At 39.8% G+C, this 24,227-nt stretch overlaps 1 protein-coding gene across 2 annotated transcripts; it reads right to left on the minus strand.

Annotated features, from left to right (window-relative positions):
- Positions 1-23,968, minus strand: LOC126456711 (uncharacterized). 2 transcript variants are annotated; one of them, XM_050092451.1, is made up of 3 exons: positions 23,783-23,968; positions 18,197-18,378; positions 1-750 (listed from the first exon to the last, which is right to left on the minus strand). In XM_050092451.1, the coding sequence occupies exons 2-3, from the start codon at positions 18,360-18,362 to the stop codon at positions 338-340; spliced, it is 579 nt and encodes a 192-aa protein (XP_049948408.1). In that variant the 5' UTR covers positions 18,363-18,378; positions 23,783-23,968; the 3' UTR covers positions 1-337. The 2 variants fall into 2 exon arrangements, with proteins under 2 accessions (XP_049948408.1, XP_049948407.1); XM_050092450.1 differs by having other exon boundaries at positions 23,699-23,968.
- Positions 23,969-24,227: the final 259 nt, after the last annotated feature.

Here is a 24,227-nt window from a genome sequence, read left to right on the forward strand (position 1 = left end):
ACTTTATCAAATAATTTATTTTAGGGCTTACAAAATATGCTTCACAGAGTTCTTAAAACAGTAAAATGATATTCAAAATATATCCATGAATATTAATTTCAAAATACATTTCTTGTTCATTACAGCTTGGATTACACCGACTGTTAAGAGCATACATATGAAAATATTTACCAAGTGAGGTAGTGAAAAACTCTTTAATGTGTTTTCATATGATGATGCTGCAAAGGGCATAAAAATATGTTCCTCAATTCAACAAAACATGTCAATCAAACAGGAATCTTCATTAATGGATGTTAGGCAACCATAGTGATGGTGTAAATTTTCAAATATCAGGTAATCAGTCTTTTACAGCTCTGGCAGTGAACCAGTTAAAAAAACAAAGACCAACTGTGAAAAGTTCCACAGCTGGCATATCAGCAAAGGTACCACACGTACCAATAACAAAAAAGTTTGCTGCATAACAAAGGGCAGCAGCTAAAGCATAGTAATTTCTTGCCACATAGCCTATGTAACACACAAAAAGTAAACTTAAAATTAAAGACATGTCAGACATATAGTCACTTGGTTTTTTACTAACATAATAACACACAACAGGAAACACTGCTGCTACTATATTCATAAGTGCAAAGTTGCCATCATAGCCATAATAGAGATGAAGCTCTGTTGCCAAGCATGGGAAACACAAGGTTGAACTCAGAAACAGAATATTGTTATACAATGTTCTCAACTTATGTCCATATTGTGGGTTACCTGCAACGTAAAACCATAATATTAAAACTGAAGAACTGCTTATGTTGTAAGAAAGAAACAATTTTTACTAATGATACGACAAACTTCTATTAAATAGTAACCACAAAATACATTGGTTGCTAAACGAAATAGCAGTCTACCTTATAACAAACCACAGAAACTAAAAAACTACTTCATGAGTAAGAAAGCAACTGCAATGTGTGTCACATTCACACAGATTGTTTTAAAAGAGGTACAGAAAAATGTATCACGCTCAAAATAAACCTCTTTCAATAAACTTAACATGATATATTAGAAAGTTAGAGGATTTAAAAAAAGTTTATGACCTTCTTGTCTGTTTACATGATCTATAGCTATTAAGTCTGAGGACCAAATATATCTACATAAATAAAAATTCATTGCCGCATATTTGGAAGATCATCACTTGAGAATGGCTTGGCTGATTTTTCTTCTGTTGTGTTCATAATTGACATTACAGGGTTTGCATGAAAGACAATTTTTGGAAAATCCACTGGAAAAATCAGAAATCTGGATGGTATTTTTGTATGAAAATTTTAATTTAAGAAATGTGATGGTCAGTTTACAGTTCTGCAGTTATATGTTTTCATTTTAAAAAAAATGTGATATTCAGTTTGACAGTTCTGCTGTTGAATGCTTTTATAACAATACCAAATTCCATATTGAGTATTAATATTTTGCGAAAAAGAATACATTTGAAAGTGACACTTGTGTGTGTTATTGTTGGTGATCATATCTTTGGTGTGCTGTGAAGATTGAATTGATGTTAGTTGTGGTAATTTAGTATGTTGCAATCATGAAATTGTTTTCGTTCATGGTTTATTTCTTTGGAAAAAACGCCATCAGTGAGGCATTGAAATATTGGTCAGCATTCATGCTTTGGAAGCCAACTACACGATTGTTGAGTCAATGATACTGATGAAGAGCATATAGAAGTCTAGAGGCAAATTGAATATGAATTTCTCAAGTGCAATCCATTATGCATTCAGAACGATGAAAGCAGTCAAGATTGGCTCACCCAGGTGGAGCTTAAGTGCAAAATAATTTGGAATGTAGACCAAACAGATAGTCAAACATGTGTTATTGGTGGAGATCATATCTTTGGTGTGATGCAAAGATTAAACTGATATTAGTTCATGGCAATTTGGTGTGTTGCAAATTTTCAGTTTGCAGTTTATTTCTCCCAAAAAAAAAAAAAAAAAAAAAAAAAAAAAAAAAAAAAAAAAAAAAAATGCCACCAGTGAGGCTTCAAAATATCGGTCAGCATGCGCAATGCAAGCCAACCACATGTGTGTCAAGTCAATGTGACTGACGAAGAGCACAGACAGCGTTTGGAGGCAAAGTGAATAATTATAATACAATAAACACTTTCTGTTAAAACCAACTGAGAGAAAGAACAAGCTAAGCTGTGCTGTGAAAATGTGTGGTTTTGTTTTTCTTTTCATAGTCATTTTTAACAGAAAACAGGAAAGTTATCTTAATGGGTAACTTTACAATCCTACCTGTTTGTAGATTAAAATCATGCCATTAAAGCTCCTATCCTCAAAGATCCAGCAGTTGTAATGGTCTCCCTCATAGCCTGTAATGATTCCAACCAATTTACCGCTTCGTTTTGACTTCTGCTCCCAATCAAGGTTCCGTTTGCAATAACAATAAATAAGGTCAGAGACATGGAGGGAGGAGGATATGGAGAGACAAGGGAGAGGAAATGGATATGAGAAGGGGGAAGGACATGAATATAAAGAAGAGGAAGGGGGATATGGGTACAGAAAGATGAGGCAGGGAGGGATGGGTAGAGAGAGTGTGGGACACAAGATGTAGAGGGAGTGGGGGAGGCTGACAGGCCAAGACAGGTTGGAGGAAAAGGAGTTGGACAGAGACGGGGAGGGGGAGGGGGAGGGGGAGGGGGAGGGGGAGGGGGAGGGAGAGGGTGAGGAGGAGGAGGGGCAAAGGAAAGGGGAGAGGAGGAGAGGGATAGAGAGAAGGTAGGAGAAGGAGATTAGGACATACATACAATTCCCATACATATTTGGCAATTGCAAAGCATTGTTGAGTTTGCTAGCTCAGGGATACATATGTTAAATACAACATCCTACAGAAGCCTGTTCAAGGAACTAGGGATACTAACTACTGCTTCCCAGTACATTATTCCTTAATGAAATTTGCCGTGGGTAATCTATCTCTTTTTCAAACCAACAGATCAGTTTACAGAATCAGTCCTAGAAATAAGAATAATGTAAGGAGTAAAGGGAACAACTTATTGAATAGTACAAGTGTCGAGTCACTGAAAGACACATAAGCAAAAGTGAGAAGTTTGCTAGTTTTCAGATGGAGCTCTCTCTCTCTCTCTCTCTCTCTCTCTCTCTCTCTCTCTCTCTCTCTCACACACACACACACACACACACACAGAGCTTGACTGGGCTGAGGGGTTGTGTTGGAGTGGGGCTTGACTGGGTTGAGGGGCTGTGTTGGATGGACTGGGTGAAGGCAGAAAGATGACCGTGTTGGAGAGCTGCGGGTGATAGCTGTGAGGGAGAGGCAGTGGGAGGTCAATGGGATTGGAATGGAGCACTAGCACTGGTGACCTCATTCTCAGTGCAGACAAGGGAACTTGTATCCAGCAGCCAATGACAGGGAGGAGAGGTTTAGAGCGGACAGGTAGGAAAAGGAAGGGAAGACTCGAGGAAAGAGGATATGGCTCCATGATGTGTGAAGTTAGGGTCTTGGGGCAGGGTTAGTAGAGATTGAGACCATGAGGATTACGGAATTGAAGATGGGTTGAAAGGACAGTTCCCATCCACATAATTCAGAGAAGCTGGTGCCTGGGGGAGAGGGGGGAGGACCTATCTGGCATGGGTTTGAAGTAGCCATTGAGATCAAACACACTGTGTTCAACAGTGTGTTCTGCCACTGGGTGGTCAATTCTACTCTTAGCCATAGTTTGGCAGTGGCCATCCATTTGGGTGGACTGCGAGCTGATTGTCATATTCACATAAAATTCTGTACAAAAGTTACAGCAGGACTGTTATATGAGTATGATGTGACTGCTTTCACAGGATGCCATGCCCCTGATAAGATAAGCAACACGACTGCAGAAGGATGTGCTGGGTGTGTGTATTGGACTGATCTTGTGGCAAGGGTTCAGGAGGGGGTGAGACATGGATGGCTGCTTCAAACCCCATGCCACTGTCATCCTTCACCCCCAACTCATGTATTCAGTTGCATTGCAATACATCACAGTCAAAGGGTATATTTCCAGATAGACTGAAACTTGCTACTGCCAGATCCCTTAACAAGAAAAGTGGTAACAGAGATACAAATCATTCTACTTCCATACTCTGTAAGCCACCATATGGTGCATGGTGAAGGACAACATATACCACTGCTAATCATTCCTTACCATGTTCCACTCACAAATGGTGTGTGGGGGAAAATGACTGACTGTATGCCTCCACATGAGCCTCAACTAGTCTTATCTCACCTTTGCAGTCCTTACGTTAAATGTACATTAGAGGCAGTAGAATCATTCTACAGTCAGTAACAGATGTTGGTTCTCTAAACTTTCTTAATAATGTTTTACAAAATGATCATCACCTTCCCTCCAGGGATTCCCATTTGAGTTCATGGAGCATTTCCATAATACTTGTATGCTGATTAAACCTACAAGTAACCAATGTAGCAGCACACCTACGAATATCTTCAATGCGAGGGTTCCCCCCCCAAATCCATCCCGGTGCAGATCAAAAACACTTGAGCAGTACTCAAGAACGGGCCTCACAATATTGTTTTATACATGATGTCCTTTATATTTGAGCTTCAGTGTCCTAGAAGTCACTCAGTGAGTAGAAAAGCTGCAGGAGAGTGAAGCACTGATAAATAAACTACCACACCTGGTGCACACTTGGCACCATTAGAACTTTTGGGAAGAAAAATAGTGGCTGAACTCTATTACCTAACCTAAAATGGCCATCTGATTGCCAAGAAAAGCTCACAACACTCACGAGCCTAGTGGAGCAATGACTTAAAGTTAGTACTGAACAGAGGTTGAAAAACCATAATGTATTGGACTGCACATCTGAATTGCATGTATGTGATTTAGTGGTGGTATGGACTCACGGATGTAACAACAGACTAAAAAGAAAAGTGGAAAAGTTTTGTTATAGGAACAATGGACTGTGGGAAATTATTGGTAAGTCACACCCTGAAGGTGTTCTCAAAGTTCCAGACACAGGTGTAGTTAAGGTATTATACAATAGAGTGCAGGGTAATGCATGCTAACAACTGTAAAGAAATATCATGTGGCATAATGCATCCAGAAAAAGAAAGATGTAACTTGGCTTTACATATTTCACGTGAGAAAGGAGACGATAAATCTTTGATGTTGCAGAACAGATTATTATTATTATTATTATTTCTTTACTTTCTCAGACGTTAAGTCTTGATCAAGCGTCACTTTCTTTTAACTGTACGGTATATGTTATATTGCATTTAGGAACTTTCGGGTAATTGAACATGTATCAATAATTACACATTTCTGTAGTTGTATATATAAGTTTGGATGTAGCTGTATTGCATTGATGTACTGGTGGATATTGTGTGGGATGACTCCTGTAGTTGATAGTATAATTGGTATAATGTCAACTTTATCCTGATGCCACATGTCCTTGACTTCCTCAGCCAGTTGGATGTATTTTTCAATTTTTTCTCCTGTTTTCTTTTGTATATTTGTTGTATTGGGTATGGATATTTCGATTAGTTGTGTTAATTTCTTCTTTTTATTGGTGAGTATGATGTCGGGTTTGTTATGTGGTGGTGTTTTATCTGTTATAATGGTTCTGTTCCAGTATAATTTGTATTCATCATTCTCCAGTACATTTTGTGGTGCATACTTGTATGTGGGAACGTGTTGTTTTATAAGTTTACGTTGTAAGGCAAGCTGTTGATGTATTATTTTTGCTACATTGTCATGTCTTCTGGGGTATTCTGTATTTGCTAGTATTGTACATCCGCTTGTGATGTGATCTACTGTTTCTATTTGTTGTTTGCAAAGTCTGCATTTATCTGTTGTGGTATTGGGATCTTTAATAATATGCTTGCTGTAATATCTGGTGTTTATTGTTTGATCCTGTATTGCAATCATGAATCCTTCCGTCTCACTGTATATATTGCCTTTTCTTAGCCATGTGTTGGATGCGTCTTGATCGATGTGTGGCTGTGTTAGATGATACGGGTGCTTGCCATGTAGCGCCTTCCCCTTCCAATTTACTTTCTTCGTATCTGTAGATGTTATGTGATCTAAAGGGTTGTAGAAGTGGTTATGAAATTGCAGTGGTGTAGCCAATGTATTTATATGAGTGATTGCTTTGTGTATTTTGCTAGTTTCTGCTCGTTCTAGAAAGAATTTTCATAAATTGTCTACCTGTCCATAATGTAGGTTTTTTATGTCGATGAATCCCCTTCCTCCTTCCTTTCTGCTTAATGTGAATCTTTCTGTCGCTGAATGTATGTGATGTATTCTATATTTGTGGCATTGTGAGCGTGTAAGTGTATTGAGTGCTTCTAGGTCTGTGTTACTCCATTTCACTACTCCAAATGAGTAGGTCAATATTGGTACAGCATAAGTATTTATAGCTTTTGTCTTGTTTCTTGCTGTCGATTCTGTTTTCAGTATTTTTGTTAGTCTTTGTCTATATTTTTCTTTTAGTTCTTCTTTAATATTTGTATTATCTATTCCTATTTTTTGTCTGTATCCTAGATATTTATAGGCATCTGTTTCTTCCATCGCTTCTATGGAGTCACTGTGGTTATTCAATATGTAATCTTCTTGTTTAGTGTGTTCCCCCTCGACTATACTATTTTTCTTACATTTGTCTGTTCCAAAAGCCATATTTATATCATTGCTGAATACTTCTGTTATCTTTAGTAATTGGTTGAGTTGTTGATTGGTTGCTGCCAGTAGTTTTAGATCATCCATGTATAGCAAATGTGTGATTTTGTGTGGGTATGTTCCAGTAATATTATATCCATAATTTGTATTATTTAGCATGTTGGATAGTGGGTTCAGAGCAAGACAGAAACAGAAAGGACTTAATGAGTCTCCTTGGTATATTCCACGCTTAATCTGTATTGGCTGTGATGTGATATTATCTGAATTTGTTTGGATATTAAATGTGGTTTTCCAGTTTAGAAACTGTATCAATTTAGGATCTACTTTGTATATTTCCAATATCTGTAGGAACCATGAGAGGGGTACACTATCAAAAGCTTTTTGGTAATCAATGTATGCGTAGTGTAGCGACCTTTGTTTAGTTTTAGCTTGATATGTCACCTCTGCATCTATTATCAGTTGCTCTTTACAACCTCGTGCTCCTTTGCAGCAGCCTTTTTGTTCTTCATTTATAATTTTGTTCTGTGTTGTATGTGTCATTAATTTCTGTGTAATGACTGAAGTTAATATTGTGTAGATTGTTGGTAGGCATGTTATGGGGCGATATTTTGCTGGGTTTGCTGTGTCTGCTTGATCTTTAGGTTTCAGATAAGTTATTCCATGTGTAAGTGTATCAGGGAATATGTATGGGTCTGCAATGTAACTGTTAAATAATTTAGTTAGATGTGAATGTGTTGAGGTGAACTTCTTTAGCCAGAAATTTCCTATTTTATCATTTCCAGGGGCTTTCCAATTGTGCGTAGAATTAATTGCTCGGGTGACTTCATGTTGCAAAATTATCACTTCAGGTATTTGTGGTATCATCTTGTATGCGTCTGTTTCTGCTTGTATCCACCGTGCATGCCTGTTATGTTGTACCGGGTTTGACCATATGTTGCTCCAGAAGTGTTCCATGTCTGTTATGTTTGGTGGATTGTCTATTTTTATGTGTGTGTTATCTATTGTTTGGTAACATTTCTTTTGGTTTGTGTTGAATGTTTGGTTTTGTTTCCTTCTATTTTCACTTTTTTTGTATCTTCTAAGTCGTTTGGCCAATGCTTGTAATTTCTGCTTTTTTTCATCTAATTGCTCTATTGCTTCTTGTTGTGAGATTTTACCTAACCTTTTTCGTTTTTTGTCTGATATTTCATTTCTTATAAATTGTGTTAGCTGTCCAATGTCTTTTCTCAGTTTTTCTATTCTGATCTGTAGCCTGTGTTGCCATGCTGGTTTTGTAGGTTTCTTCTGTGTGTTGGTTGGTTCTGATCTCTGCCTAGTGTGTATATGTAGTGTAGTGAGTGCTCCTACATAAACCAGTAGTTGTAACTCTTCCATAGTTGTGTATTCATTTATTTTGTTGTGTATGATTGTGTTGATAGTTTTTATTGTTGTTTCGATTGTGGGTTATTAGGTGGTCTATGCAAGAATGGTCTAATGTCTGTATTTGTGTCTTTGTATTCTATATATGTCAACTGAAATTTTTCTTCTATATCTAACATGTGTGTCACTTCATGTTCTATTTGTGCTCGTTCTGGTGGCTGTCTTAAGATTTCGTTTTCCTCTGATTGTTTAATTGATGCGTGTCGTTCTTTGTTTGTTTGCTCTGGGATGTTTGAGTCCATTACTGTATTTTCTTCTTCTTCTAATTGCACATTATTTTGTTCCAGTATTTGTTGTACTTGTTGTTTGATGTTTTCTAATTCTGACTGGGGTATCCTGTTATTTTTTATTATTACACGGATCTGATCAGCTAGTCGTTGTTCTGTTAAAAATTTTAATTCCGGGTATCTGGTAATAAATGTTGTGTATACTTGTGATCTGTATCCAGTTGTGTTGATTCCTAGGTTTGTTGCTTGGTAATAACAGAACATGAGGTGTCTATTAACTTCATCTGACCATCTCATCCTCTGTCTTTGTTTTCCTTCTAGGGTGGTTGCAGGAAGCATATCCTGCAAAACACCTCTATTTGGATTTAAATCATTTTCCAGTTGGCTAGCAGTGTCGTTACCATTGTGGGGGGGCATAGGATTCAAGCGTCGTCCCCGACCATGACGGCACTTGTCCGAGGCTTCTTTAGTTCTGTCCTGAACCAAGTAATCACACTAAAAGGGGGGTTAGCCCTATTAGTGGTTTGTTCTTTTCGTCGCCTTTTATGACTGGCAGAACATACCGGGGGCCTATTCTTTTCCCGGGCCTCCACGGGGATTATTATTATTATTATTATTATTATTATTATTATTATTATTATTATTAAGGCAGTGCCCTGGCTCTAGAGTTAAGAGAAAGCTGATTTTTATACTTTTGTAAACCATTTACTCATTTATTTGCTTAGTTTCTGTGAATTTAGAGTAGAATGTTGAAAAACTGTCAGGTCATGGATAATAAAGTATGGAAAATGCTCACAATTATCAAATTCTAATGTGGTACCTATACCAGGTATATGAGCTTTTTGTGTAAATGCAATGGCCTGACACAATTATGAGTTACAAAACCATTAAGACTGTTAGTTGATTGGTTGGTTGATTTGAGGAGGGGACCAAAGTGCAAGGTCATCAGTCCCATGATCTGAGGAGGCAGAAGTCTAGGGAAGAACTACACAAACAGCAAACTCCAGTCAAGGGAAAGGGAAAAGGGGCAAAAGGAATGACAGGGCAGCAGGAAAATTAAAGAACAGAAAGGAGGAGGGGGGTAGGAGGGGAAACAACAACAGCAGGAGCACCTCAGAGAAACTACGTGGGTTGTGGCACCAACACTGCCCTCCACCCTCCTCGGTCCCCACACCATACCATGAACACAATACAATGGGCACACCACAAGGGGAAGAAGGCACCAGAAAAGGGGAAACAAAACGTGCCAGTCAAAACATAGGGAAAGGGGAGAGAACTAAGGCAGTGTGGAGGCAAAGCCAAGGCCTCCATAAGCAATTCCAATGCTAACTGAGGGACACCAGTTCCTGAGGGACATTCAGGTACTTACAGCTAGGAGGATAAACCACTTTCACAAAGAAAACCAAGGACAGATATAACCATGCAAGGTTCATCTGTTAATACCCGGAACAAGAAAGGGGGAGGGAGTATTTAGTGCGAAAGGCCAAAAGGTGTGGGAAGTCCAGCAAAATATGGATCATTGTGAGGGGGACCCTGGAACTACAAAGGCAGGTGTGGGCGGGGTAGCACTCACTGCAGAGTATAAAACCAGGGGTCAAACTAGCACAGCTGATATGAAGACGGCAGAGGATGGTAGATTCCCACCTGGCAAGGCAAAGGGAAGAATGTCCCATAATGAGAGTCTTCTCAGTTGCATGAAGTTCATTAGACAGGGGGTAGACCCCCTCCCCCTAAGAGTCGGCACACAACCAAGTGAAAGGGGATTTGACGTAAAGCTGCACATCTGCCCCCAGACAGGTCAAGGAGAACAGGGGGGGGGGGGGGGGGGGGGGAGGGGGTTGTAAGTTGTTGCCCCCCCCACCTCACCCCCCGGCCAGATGATTATTGGCAAGTTCATTACACAGGATACCCACATGGCCGGGAACCAAAAGGATAAACTGAACAGCACCAGTGCCAAGATTGATGAGAAGTCATGGATGGCAAAGTCCAAGGGGTTGCAGAAAAAACACTGAATGACAGTCTGAAGATCACTCACTGAGTATGTGAATAACAAAACTCAGGTAAGGAAAGGCCATTTAATACGGAAGAGGGCCCAGCAAGGGATGGTGTCCCATGCCGACAAAAGACATGAAGGCTTATACCATGTGATTGGTGTAAAAAACAACAGCATCCTGTAACACCTTTAAGAGCAGACAGAAAAACCAACAGCACTCTATTGGAGTGATGGAGGCTTTCAGACCCTGGAAGAGATCCATCTGAATCCAAGGTTGAGGAATGAAGCACGGGGGGATGGTTGGCAGAAAACGAGAGGAAGAGGACAAGGAGGGGAGATGAAAATCACGGCAGAGAGAAGTGAGGCAGAGCCCAACTGGTAAACCCACCTGAGGACAGGCAGACGGCAGGTGATGTTCAGAAGCCACAAAAAGAGTAGAATGGGAGGGGTGAGCAGAGGAAGAGCAAATAGTGATGGTATTTTAAACCATGAGCTGAGACCACTGAACCAAAAGGAAAGGGATACCTGTGTCAACTCGAAGACTACAGACAGGGATAGTGCGAAAGTCACTGATGGCTAAATGGATACCACAATGGCAAACCAGATCCAAGAGGAGCAGTGTGGGAGGGGCAGAAGATCCATAAATTTGACAACCATAGTCCAGATGAGACAAAACTAAAGCCTGATAAAGGCAGAGAAGAGTCAAATGATCCATGTCCCAAGAGATGTAAGCAAGGAAGCAAAGGACATCGAATGAGATTTTCACTCTGCAGTGGAGTGGGCGCTGATATGAAACTACCTGGAAGATTAAAACTGTGTGCCGGACCGAGACTCGAACTCAGGACCTTTGCCTTTCGCTGGCAAGTGCTCTACCAACTGAGCTACCCAAATATAACTCACGCGCTGTCCTCACACCTTTACTTCTGCCAGTACCTCATCTCCTACCTTCCAAACTTTACAGAAGCTCTCCTGCGAACCTTGCAGAACTAGCACTCCTGAAAGAAAGGATACTGCAGAGACATGGCTTAGCCACATACTGGGGGATGTTTCCAGAATGAGATTTTCACTCTGCAGCAGAGTGTGCGCTGATATGAAACTTCTTGGCAGATGAAAACTGTGTGCCAAACCAAGACTCGAACTTGGGATCTTTGCCTTTCATGGGCAAGGTAGGAGATGAGGTACTGGCAGAAGCAAAGGTTAGAGGATTGGGCACGAGTCGTGTTTGGGTAGCTCAGATGGTAGAGCACTTGCTCGCAGAGTGAAAATCTCATTCTGGAAACATCCCCCACGCTGTGGCTAAGCCATGTCTCCACAATATCCTTTCTTTCAGGAGTGCTAGTTCTGCAAGGTTCGCAGGACAGGTTCTGTAAAGTTTGGAAGGTAGGAGATGGGGTACTGGCAGAAGTAAAGGTGTGAGGACGGGGTGTGAGTTGTGCTTGGGTAACTCAGATGGTAGAGCACTTGCCCACGAAAGGCAAAGGTCCCGAGTTCGAGTCTTGGTCCAGCACACAGTTTTAATCTGCCAGGAAGTTTCAAAGGACATCGAGTTTATGAAAACAGCCAACGTTCAGATGTACGGCGTGATGGCGCCAAGCTGTGTCGTAGCCTTATGAAGTAAGCTTGTTGACAAAAAGAAGACCCAAGTAATGGAATGGGGGACCACTGTCAGGTGTTGGGCATCAAGATAGAGGTCTTGATCAGGATGGACTGCAGTAAGGTGACAGAAATGCACCACCGTCAACTTAAGGGAAGAGAATTGAAAATCATGCAAATGTGTCCAAGCAGAAGGACACTGGATGGCAACCTGGAGCTGTTGCTCTGCAGAGGTCACCAAGTCGGATCTAGCCCAAATACAGCAATAATCCACATACAGAGCGGGGTGCCAATGGTGCAGCAGATGTCACAAGTCCATTAATAGTGATGAGAAAAAGGACACTTAATACAGAGCCCTGAGGAACGCTATTCTCCTCGGTGTGTGTAGAGCTGAGAATAGTGCCAACCTGCACTAACAACAACCAGTGGGGCAGGATCTGAAAAACAAAAATTGGGAAGGGGCCCCGATGATCTCACTTATGGGGGATAAGTAGGGCGTGATGGCACCAAGCTGTGTCGTAGCCTTATGAAGATCAAAGAAAATGGCAACAAGATGGCAGCACTGAAAAAAGGTCAGCTGAACTGCAGTTTCCAATTGAAGCAGATGATCGACTGGAGACCATCCCTTCTGTAAGCTGCTTTGGTAAGGAGATAAAAGGTCCCAAGACTCATGGATCCAACTGGACAGACGAGACACTGTCCATTCAAACAGCTTGCAGGGGACACTGGTTTGACTGACTGGCTGTAACTATCAAGGGACAATGGATCATTGCTGGAATTAAGAACATGGACCACAATACTGTCTCTCCACTACAAGGGGAAACTGCCTTGGAGCCAATACAGTTACACACCAGGAGGAGATATTGACATTGTGAAGGATTGAGGTGTTGAAGCAATTGGTTATGGATGGAATCGGGGCCAGAGGCTGACTCATGGGAAGAAGAGTGAACCAGTAAAAAGTTCAGTGCAGGATTCCACCTGACAAGGGATAAAATGTTCAGCCCGCTCTTTCCAGAGGAAGGAGGCCACTGCATAGGAAGCTGATGCTGATGCCATTGCAGAATGGGTTGTGAGCTGTCCTGCAAGAACTGATGGGATCCGCACATGGCCGGGAGTGGAAGAATGCTGCTGACAACCTTGGAGGGTGTGGCATGTAATCCACAAATGTGACAAAGGGACAGAAGAACATAGGGAGAAGAAGAAGTGCTCTTAACATACCCACCTGCTCTGTTTCATCAAGTAACAGGCTCTGGCATGAAGACATTTAAAGGAAATAGGAATGGCAGAGGACAGGTGCCACTTAAGATGTTGCAATGCACAATGGAAATCATAGATAGTGGTGACAATGGCCGTGCTCCACCATGGAACTGGTTGGCAGTCAACAAGGCCTGTCTAGTGGGAAACGACAATGCCGGCGGCAGAAATGATCTTATGGACAGGACATGAACGACTTCATCAATACAAGCTGACAAAAAAGGTGTCAACATGGCCTGGGAGGTATACAGAGGCCAATGAGCATGATGGAAAGCCCAGCGGGGTAACCTGGTCCTTAGGAGGTGGAAAGGGAAGGAGAGGATCAGCAGGAAGTGGTCACTATCACAGATGTCATTATGTGGCAACCAGTGTAGGAAAGGAAGGAGGGGAGGGGATGTGAGTAAAAGAACAATGGCAGAGAAAGAGACATAAGCAGCACTAAAATGAGCAGGGGAACCATCAGTAAGAAGGCACAGGTTGTAGTCTGCACGAAACTGGTCAATGAGGAGCCTCCAACTAGATGAAAAATCCCTGCCCCACAAAGAGTGATGGGCATTAAAATCCCCAAGGAGAAGGAAGGGAAGGCAGAGTTGCTGAAGGAGGGGAGTTAGGGCAGTGGGTGTAGGTGGCCCATCAGGACAGAAGTAGATATTGCATACCATGACTGCGGAGTCCAAGTGGACCCAGACAGCAACTGATTCCAGTGTTGTACGAAGGGGGATCCATGTACTAATAATGTCCATATGGACCAAGTGAAAACGCCACCGGAAGCCCTCAAAGGGTTGACCTGTTTCTCACAATGTGCAGAACTCTACATCAACATCTACATTTATACTCCGCAAGCCACCCAAAGGTGTGTGGCGGAGGGCATTTTACGTGCCACTGTCATTACCTCCCTTTCCTGTTCCAGTCGCGTATGGTTCGCGGGAAGAACGACTGTCTGAAAGCCTCCGTGCGCGCTCTAATCTCACTAATTTTACATTCGTGATCTCCTCGGGAGGGATAAGTAGGGGGAAGCAATATATTCGATACCTCATCCAGAAACGCACCCTCTCGAAACCTGGCGAGCAATCTACACCGCGATGCAGAGCGCCTCTCTTGCAGAGTCTGCCACTTGAGTTTATTAAACATCTCCGTAATGCTATCACGGTTACCAAATAACCCCGTGACGAAACGCGCCGCTCTTCTTTGGATCTTCTCTATTTCCTCCGTCAAACCGATCTGGTACAGATCCCACACTGATGAACAATACTCAAGTATAGGTCGAACGAGAGTTTTGTAAGCCACCTCCTTTGTTGATGGACTACATTTTCTAAGCACTCTCCCAATGAATCTCAACCTGGTACCCGCCTTACCAACAATTAATTTTATATGATCATTCCACTTCAAATCGTTCCGCACGCATACTCCCAGATATTTTACAGAAGTAACTGCTACCAGTGTTTGTTCCGCTATCATATAATCATACAATAAAGGATCCTTCTTTCTATGTATTCGCAATACATTACATTACTCATGAAGGGTCGGTGTGTAAGCATCAATAAAATGAGATTTCTGGAGAATGGCACAAGCTGCTGAGTAAAAGGAAATAAGGGATTGCAACTCCAGTAAATGGAGGTAGTACCCATTAGAGTTCATTGAATAAGCATGGAACGGCATCTGGAGGGTTAGACATGAGAATTGCAGGAGAGAGGAAGAGGAGAGGGGGAGGGACTGGGTTGAGGATGAGGAAAGAACATAACAGAGACAAAGTTAGATGACATCAAGACAGGGTGAAGATGGTCATATTTCTAATATGCCTCAGGGTAGGATAAATGATCGAAGGACATATACTGCTGTATCTCTTTTTCCTTCTTATAAACTGGGCAATCTGACAAGTGTAGAGAGCGACAGTCATGAAAACTAACAAACACAGGCAGCAGAGAAAACATTAAGATCTGATAAGTAGTATGTCTACAATATGAAACCCAGTATAGAGCTTCAACAAGGCATTATGATGCCCTTAAGGCAATATGGAATATGTAACGAGGATGTATAGTTTCATGCTGGGGTAATTAGAATTGGTAGCTTTCTTGTAGATAAAGTAGAGTATTGTAATGTGTGACCTTAAGTTACAAGTACCACAGGAATATTCAATTGTTGGGCTAGGTGAGAAAATCATAATGTGATGTAGTAAGCGGAATGACAGAGTTGGGGATTCAGAAGGGTAAACAAATCACATGAAATCACTTGCAGAAGCAATACATCCAAAGACCAAAGTGTCATTCATTCTAGGCTGGACTGGGTCCAATAGAATGTAATTGTGGTAGTTAGTGCAAAAAGTACATCTAACTTCAAGTTAGGCTCATGTAATGTATAAACTGTTTACAAGCACCATACGATAAAAATTGTTATGCCAAATTAATAATCTGGCAATCGTAAGTAGACATACAGAGGTGTGAAACTAATTGCCTCATTCCAGATGTAAGTTTTTCAAGTCATATTCTAGTTTATTCAAATACTGTTACAAGGAACGTAACACATTAAGACTTAAAATTAAAACAAGTAGACTGCCATGCTTGTAAAATAAGGAAAGGAGTAATTTAATAAGACAAAAGGAAATCCTGAAGATGTATAGCCGTGAGAATATACTAAAGAAATGTACTGGGTTACTAATCTACTGATCATGTCATTTCAATGACAATTTATGAATAAACATTATTGGCATACAATTCATTTATACTAATTAAATTCTACTATTTATTAAGCAAGATCCTAACTGTCAGAATTTGCATCATTAGCTGATAATTAGCAGCAAGAGACAGATGTGAAATGAAATGGAGAGGGAAGTAAAATGAATCTATTTAACAGGAGCACTGTCTCACTCTCCATAGGCTTTCCTGAACCTGTATTCTCGGGCATGTCAGTTTGATAGCAGTGTTCACACAACTTACAGTCAATACACTATAGTATTGCACTAAAACAAGTTACAGCTCAGAGTTTACAATCACAAATCATTAGTATCATACAATTAATTCAGTGAAATTATCTGTCAGAATATCCATCACTATCCAATAATTAGGTGGAAAAGAGTGAAGTAATGCAAATATATTTTTACTGACATTAGGATAGGTATTATCTTACATCCTGTCGTCAAGACAAATTTTTGCATTTTTCAGGGCTCTGGTCATGAATATAATTAATAAGTCATCTACACAGAATAAAAAGAAGAGTGTCCATTCACATGAGGAATAATGTAGAAATACAATTAGTGATGACTCGTAAATGAACAACTGTTAAAAGATATTTTTTTTCTGTGATAACTAATCGAATGAACAGTTCCTGAATGATGTGAGCACACAATGTGTATCCAATGTGGTATATTAAGTACAAACCAAACTGCTTTATGATTCCATTTATGGTCTAACTATTAAGAGAGAAATGCTTGCAACAAATTTTTGTAATGGAGAAAAAGATAATATAGTTGATCTTGTCCAGTTTCATGGGAGTTGTTAGTTTAACTAAACCAAGATAACTGAGCTCATTTCAAAGCTAATGAATTTAAGAGTGGATTGCATGCATGACTAATTAGAAAGGCCATATTATAGTCTCATTCAGAGGCTACGCAGAAGTTACTATTTGACTAGCTGCACTCTCCACTGGCTTTCCTAGTAGGGTGTTCAAACCAATTTTCGGGGCCTAGGGGACAAAGCTGGTGGTGTCTATTCTGTAAGACTCATAAACAGCTCTGTCCTTGTGAAGTACCCCCTCCCCAGGGAGGAGTCCCGGGCTGGTTAGTATTGGGAAGGGTAGCTGTCTTTCAGTGTGTCCGTCTTTTTTTCTTCGGTTGTAATATTACTAATCTTAATTTTCCTTTCTTACTTCTCCTCGTGGGGTACCTTTTCTATCACCCCTCTTTCAATATTTAAATGTTCCATTCAGTGAACCCTTTGCAATGTCCCCCGTTTATTTTTGACAGTCATGTGAAACCATAAGTACTTGATTGTATGTAGTCATGTGATTCCCCTGCAAAGTTGCTGTTGTCTGTTTCTGGAGACAGCAGTGCCATTCTTGAACCACATAAATGATTTACTATGGACATTGGCAAATGTGATATATGCTGATGGCATAAGTATAATGATAAAGGGCCAAATATATCCATACAAAAGCAGTCAGGAGAATAATTAAACAGATTAACAACTGATCCTAAGCACTTTAAACTAGATGAAAATTCATGTGAGAAGTTCCAAAACATTTTGATAAATAATAGACTTCTGTGACATCAAACTGTTGAAAAATTAGCCAAAAAGCTTAGTTCTGCCAGTTTCTCCCCCCCCCCCCCCCCCCAATTAGAAATGCCTCTCACTGTGTTGCTGAGTTGCACTGCAGATAGGAATGCTAGCATGCTTCCACTTATGTCACATGACATAATCTTCTGGGACATTACAGCTATAGCCAAAAAATGCATTTTTTTCTACATAAGTATTCAATCAGAACTAATGGGCTGATAATAATAAATAACACGAAAGAAAAGAATTTGGCATTCGTGTGCTGCGTGGCACTTGGTGAAATTCATAATTGATCCATGAAACCACAGCAGAACATGACAGGAGAGATGACCTCTAATTCTAAGCTGTGAGCCGTTTTTAGACAATGCTTGGCTTGTTTTTATTGTTTATGTCAGGCAAGCAACCTAATACAATGTCTTGCCTTTCACTGACATGCAAACGTAATACACAACTCTGTACCTATAAAAAATCTGTATTTGCTATTATTTATTTTGTTTCTAAACAGTATCTCATATTTTCTCACCTTCCCTCTCCCTCTTTCCCTCCCTCCATTCCCCCCTCTTTCTCTGTACTCTTCTTCTTAATTCTTTAAAAAGAGTAGGCCTATGGCCCTCTGTTATCGACATACATCTAGTTATTTGTATCATTAAATGAAAATACCTCAGCACATAATTTACAAAGAATTCATCTCTACAGCTGTTTTTTAAAAGAGTGAAGAAGCAAACAGTACAGAGACTAGAGTAAAATTATCGTAATCTAAAGGTAATCAAAAAACAAAACAACTTACCAAATCTGAATATGCCCAAAATGGATAATACAAGTAATGGTACAAATGTTCCATATATCCATTTGTAAGGATATTCAGTAGCATTAAATGTAGACTTCAGAGCCCACAGAGTTGAGCCAGCTAGTAAAATGTGTGTAAATGCTGTTGAATAATGTGTTTCAACCATTTTTCAGTTCCAAATTCTGTAAAAGTAAGAGACTGCAATCAAATGATGCACTGATACTCCATGCAACAGTACAGGAATATGAATAAATGACAGAGAGTAAACATGTTGAAATCCATCCACTAAATTTTATCATGAGATTCAAGAGGTCATAAATATGGGTACAGGTAAATTGGCTGTTGGTATAGCAGAAGTAACCTGATACCAACATACAAAATGACAACCTCCCAAATTTTTATTTAGTGAATAGGAAATTGAGACCAATATGAAAATTCATGGGTCTGAAATATGTCCTGCATTAGAAACAAAATTTTTAGGCCTCTGTATACAGAACAACACAAAGTGGCAGACACATTAACACAACTAAAGCAGAATAAAGTATGCACCTCATGCGTTCTTACATACAGCACAAGCACAGAGACTGTTTGCAGTGGATACTATGCAGTTTCATAGTGTAAGCTATATTGTATCCTTCCCAGGTCGAGACTCTTCACCTAGCTCACACATTTTCCTTAATTGGAACAGAGCTGTGAGAGTAATGCACAGTGCAAAGCCAACAGACAGCTGCAGGCTGCTGTTCCAAAAACTGAATAAAAGAACTGAATAAAAGAGCAGTGCCTTCCAAATTTAGACTATAACCTTCATAATATTTTTTTTTGTAAACGGCCATTTTATCACCATCTGAGCTGTAATTACAGCCATTTAGAAACTCTTGGATGACTGTGGTTACCAATAAAGAAAAATTTTTAAATTTTGTTCAACTATGATTGCAACTTATTACAAGATGTACAGAGTAGAGCCATCAGTCACAGCTGCTGGCTATGGAGAAAAAATTAATTCAGAGAAATGTTCAAGTAAAATAAAAACATGACAGTCAAAACTTATGAACATATGACTTAGATCACCAAATTTCCTGTACACGGCTGCCATAAAATCAGTTCGATTAACACAAAAAGAAAAATGTTAGTGGCAATATCAATATGAAAAAAGTGGGAATGGAGATAACATCAATAGAACTAGAGCACAATCCTGGACTGAAATGGATGGTGTTGAAAATCAGCTGCATCATTTTCAAAGGAACTATACCACCAGCATTTACCTTAATTGATTATGGCGACACCCAAATCCAAATGATGAGACAGGGACTTCAACTCTACTAACTCCAAATGCAAAGACAAGGCCTTAACCACTGCATCAGTACTGGTACTCATTATCAACATGTCATCCACATTTCAAAATCAGAATTTAATGAATATTTGAAATGCACAAGTAAAATGAGAAAATGATTAGTATTTAGACAACAGTGGTCCTTAGTATAAATGTAATGTGGATATGGCATACTCTGGTCGGGAGTCCCCTTTCAGGGAGTTCGGCCATCTGGTGAAAATCATCTCATTTGATGCCACTTTGTCGACCCGTGTGTCGATGCTGATGAAATGATGATAACAACAACACAACATCCACCACCCGAATGGAGCAACTCTGCAACTGGGCCAGGAATCAAAACCGGGCCCACTACAACTGACGTTTTTTATTGTATATCATCGCATGATTTGGAGGGCCAGTCAAGATGTGAAATGGTGCCTGACAGTTCATCAGACCAGGAGCATACGTGTGTGGCTCTGTCAACAGGGCTGTTCCTATCTTCAAACATGTGGGTGTCCACAGCACATCCCTCATGAAGATGTAGAAGCTGGGACAACACTTAGTCACTGAAAATGTTAAAATAAACATCCTGGTCCATGTTCATGGGAAATTGAATGAGTGGGCCCATGTCATGTTCCAAAAACATCTAAAAAATACCACAGAACCAACTCCGGCTTGGATTTGCCCTACACACATTGCAGGCTGAAAACTTCAGCGGACCATCAGTGCACTTGATGCCTTGTGTTACCTGAAAAGAGCAAAATTGTGACTCTGCGGACAACATTAAATGCTTCCCACCAGTCCATTACCACACAGTTATATTTGGCTCACTGAACACATGCAGCTTTATGTATTACTGTGATCAATGACCTTTTGTGCGGTACCTGCCCACTGAATGAAGTTCCCTTCTTAATGTTCACTCAAAAACTGACTGAAATGGATTTGCATTCACTGACAGCAACAATTCCTGGCAGTTTGAAACTGACTGGCATTGACAAGGTGGCACATTCATTTCTGGTTCCAGCCAAGAGTGGTACACCATTTCTTATGTACATGTTGGACAGTCTGTGTTGATACATCAATGAATTTGGTAACTTAATTCCCATAAATTGGACAACTTTATTCTAGTGTAGTCATGGGTAAATCCAAATACAATAACTCGTTTCTGCCAGTCTGTCACAATGACCAATTTTACTGTGCTGATTCATATTACCTCAGATGTCTGTGAACTGGACTTCATAAACATTCCACAAATCCTGTTCACGCAGAAGAAAAAGGAACTACAAGGAAAATGGAAATACGGAAGCGTCCGATCCCGTCCGTCTGCTTTGTCTCATGACATCACAAATATGGCGGAAACAAAAACAAACACACACACTTTCCACAAGAAGCCTAATGACACTAACGGGACAAGCGCGGGAAATGGGGTGTTTTGGGTGGGGGGGGGGGCAAACTAAATATAAACAAATTTAGACGCCTTGCGTAGCTACAACGTGTAAGTGAAGACAGCCATGCACGAATACCCACCCACCTCCCCAGGGGTCGTAACCCCTGCAACCCATAGAAGATAAAGATGCTTCAGTAGGTGATTAGTGTTTTTTGTCTTTTTAAAAAAAAATCTCACAGGATAGAACGAACAGATCAGAAGGATAAATATAATAAACTAAAACAGAAACTGGAGGAAACAGATAATTAAAATAAGTAATAAGTGTTTTTAAATTTAAAAAAAAAAAAAAATCTCACAAGATAGAACGAACAGATCAGAAAAGTAAATAAAATAAGATAAAACAGAACTGGAGACAGCTACACTCAAACCAAACTCCGCATCATCATGACATCACACACGACAACACCCTTACGTCACGGGTCAAAGCCGACGCGTGGGATCGGACGCTTCTGTCGACCCAGGAAAATTCCTCCATTTACTCAGTAAATTGTTAACTGGCACAATAGTTCCTCCACATGGTGGCTTGCATACAGTTTTTTGTAGCCCAAAACTGATATGTCTCTCATTTGTGATAGGGACTGGATATGAGAGAAGTCTGTCAATGGCTAGATATGAAATATGACTCCTCATTATGTACTGCTATATCCTATTAAGAACACAAGAATGTTATTCTAAATTCAAGAAAATATCTCCTACATTGATGTTGCGAAATTTGACAGACAAGATCTACTATTACAGAAATCAAACACTGGTAAATCTATAATTATTGATGCTGTATTTCCTCTGTTGTAGGGCCTAAATTTGAAGGTAATTTACATGAAAAAAATAAATTATCACAATAAATTCACATATGAAATGCATAGAATGACGAAAGAGAGTGTGGGTCCAATCATATATGTCAGACCCCTGTAAAGATTCAAAACAAGTGCAATTTTGAAACAAAACTTTCACAGCAATGAGGAAATCAGCAGGTTTTTAATCAAAGACACAAAGGTGGTGGGTCACAGATCAGTATTAAATATTTAGAAATGTTGGATGGAAATGGTGCAAATTATGCAAGAGTAGTCACTCGGAATTGCAATGTATGGTCATAGAAGGGTATTACAAAGGACGGGATAACAAAAAAATATAAATTTTGGGGTGGATATGGCAGAACGAACAGGTAGCACTCAGTATAAAGTGTTTCAAGTATGGTAACCACGCCAACCAGTCGAGCTTCTCCTAACAACGTTTCACATTAAAGCTGCCCCAAGAACCAAAATGTTTATCTAGCTGGAAACCAGTATGGGGATAAATGCAAATACAGTAGTTTATTTTAATCAATTCACTGTATGCATGTAACCCCAAGTTATGTAAAAGGAAACTAAAACACCCTTTATTCACATTATATTTTCAGTTCTTTGTTTTGTTTTACATAACCCCTCTCACTATTTTTCTTTCCTAACTGATGATAATCCCTATAAATGAATTTGTTTATCCTCCTCTTACTGTGTCCATTATAATCAATTCTGCGATTTATTACTAGCCTAAAACCGCTATTTAGTTTGTTAATCAGTTTGAAGCAGTAACAGTCATATCACTCTATATTAATAGAAAAAAAAGCCACAATTTTGGAGGTTTCTTATATAGTTCTATTAACAAAGACTGAAACGATCATCATTGATAAACTACATATTGAAGAAAGTACGGAGAGCTTTTGCAATCAGAGACTTTCACAAATACTGAACAGTTTCAAGATTATGAATCCCCGTATTTTAATTACGATGAAGTCACATGTCATCACTATTACATTCCAACGATGATTCCTGTGAAGACTTATATTTACAATTAAAAATCATAGAAATCTAAAATTTCCTTTATCTGTAAACGAGGAACAGGCAATGTACACACGTGCAAGGATAGAACCCCAAGATTAAACAGTAAGAAGATTGGCTAAAATACAATTTGGAACTCACTACTTTATTAAACTACTACATGTAGCCTATATGGTGGAAACAGAGAGAACCACATCTGAGTTGCACCAAATAAGAGACAGGAGAAAATGTACAGCAGTTCTACTGTTCACCAGACTTGAGACTCTTCTCTTTCAGTCAAAAAGGAGTGCTATGGGGCAAACATAAGGTAGCAAACTACATGTACCCAATATGGCATTGTAAAAATTGTAATTTTAATATTACACTAACATAGCTGCGTTCAACAGAGGTATGCAAAATAGCAGGTTGATGAGAATAATTTTTGTTTAGTTCTACCCCCCCCCCCCCCCTGCCACAAAACACAACGTTGGAATCAACTGGAACAACACAATAAGCACCGACTCCTACATCATATCGCAAGGCAACATACTTCGGTATCAATTACTCGTATGGAAGATAGGAACTTGTTTGATCTAAATCTAATTTATGAGGTACGAGAAACTGCACAGATTTAACGGGAAAAAGATACATGAGGCAACGTGTAGGGCGGGCTCTATGTCAACATTCTTCCATATTCTTCATCGGCTATTTTATTTCACCTCGGTACTCTTTCTCGGGGGCTCTATTACATACAACTTGAAAATGCATACGAGCGCAAAAAAAATTTATCTCTAACGAACTAATATACATCCATTAAACAGAACCTTATTAGAAATTAGAATTGGAAGACGTAAAGCTTATGAAGTGCCGGAATTTCATCAGTGATAACATTGATCACTGTTCTGTCACTAAAAAGATCTGAGAGAAAGTAAACGATTCTGTGAAAGGCTTACTTTCTTTAGCAGCTGGGGCTTAGTCATCTGTGATTGTACGTCCCTTGCATTACACGAGAACATGCAAAACATAACAATATTTACTTGTCAGTACAAATCCACAGAGGAATATGGAACTACAGACTTTCTGTATTAACTTTATTAACAACGTCTTTAAGAGAATGGTACTCCAAAATAGACTGCTGTTTGACAACTGTCACAAATCACCATGCAGCTTATAGGCCGCTCAAGTTTATTCTTAGCGTTAGCACAAGTGTATCGATACTTGAGAGTTGAGACTCAAATTAAGCTCCAAAGACCTTGTAATAATAACTCGCCTCCCAGGAGATACTGCAGGCGCGGGATATTTTGAACCTTTATTTGTGATGGCTAAAAGGTTTGTATGCTAGAAGCCAATAAACAGGAAAAAAATGTTTTGAACCTCGGTGATAAGAGTGTGCTAAGTTAGTAGTAGTAGTAGTAGTAGTAGTAGTAGTTGAACAGTATTATGGCTTGTAAGGATACAGACCTAACATTATATATTTATTGG

The sequence above is a fragment of the Schistocerca serialis genome, chromosome 2 (assembly GCF_023864345.2).
Source record: "Schistocerca serialis cubense isolate TAMUIC-IGC-003099 chromosome 2, iqSchSeri2.2, whole genome shotgun sequence".
Lineage (NCBI taxonomy): Eukaryota > Metazoa > Arthropoda > Insecta > Orthoptera > Acrididae > Schistocerca > Schistocerca serialis.

Bases quoted from the DNA above. Each gene is read 5' to 3' on its own strand.
- LOC126456711 (XM_050092451.1), bottom strand. From the start codon at position 18,362: ATGGTTGAAACACATTATTCAACAGCATTTACACACATTTTACTAGCT. The intron at 751-18,196 runs GTAAGTTGTTTT...TTTACGTTGCAG, and splicing joins TTTGGGCATATTCAGATTTG to GTAACCCACAATATGGACAT.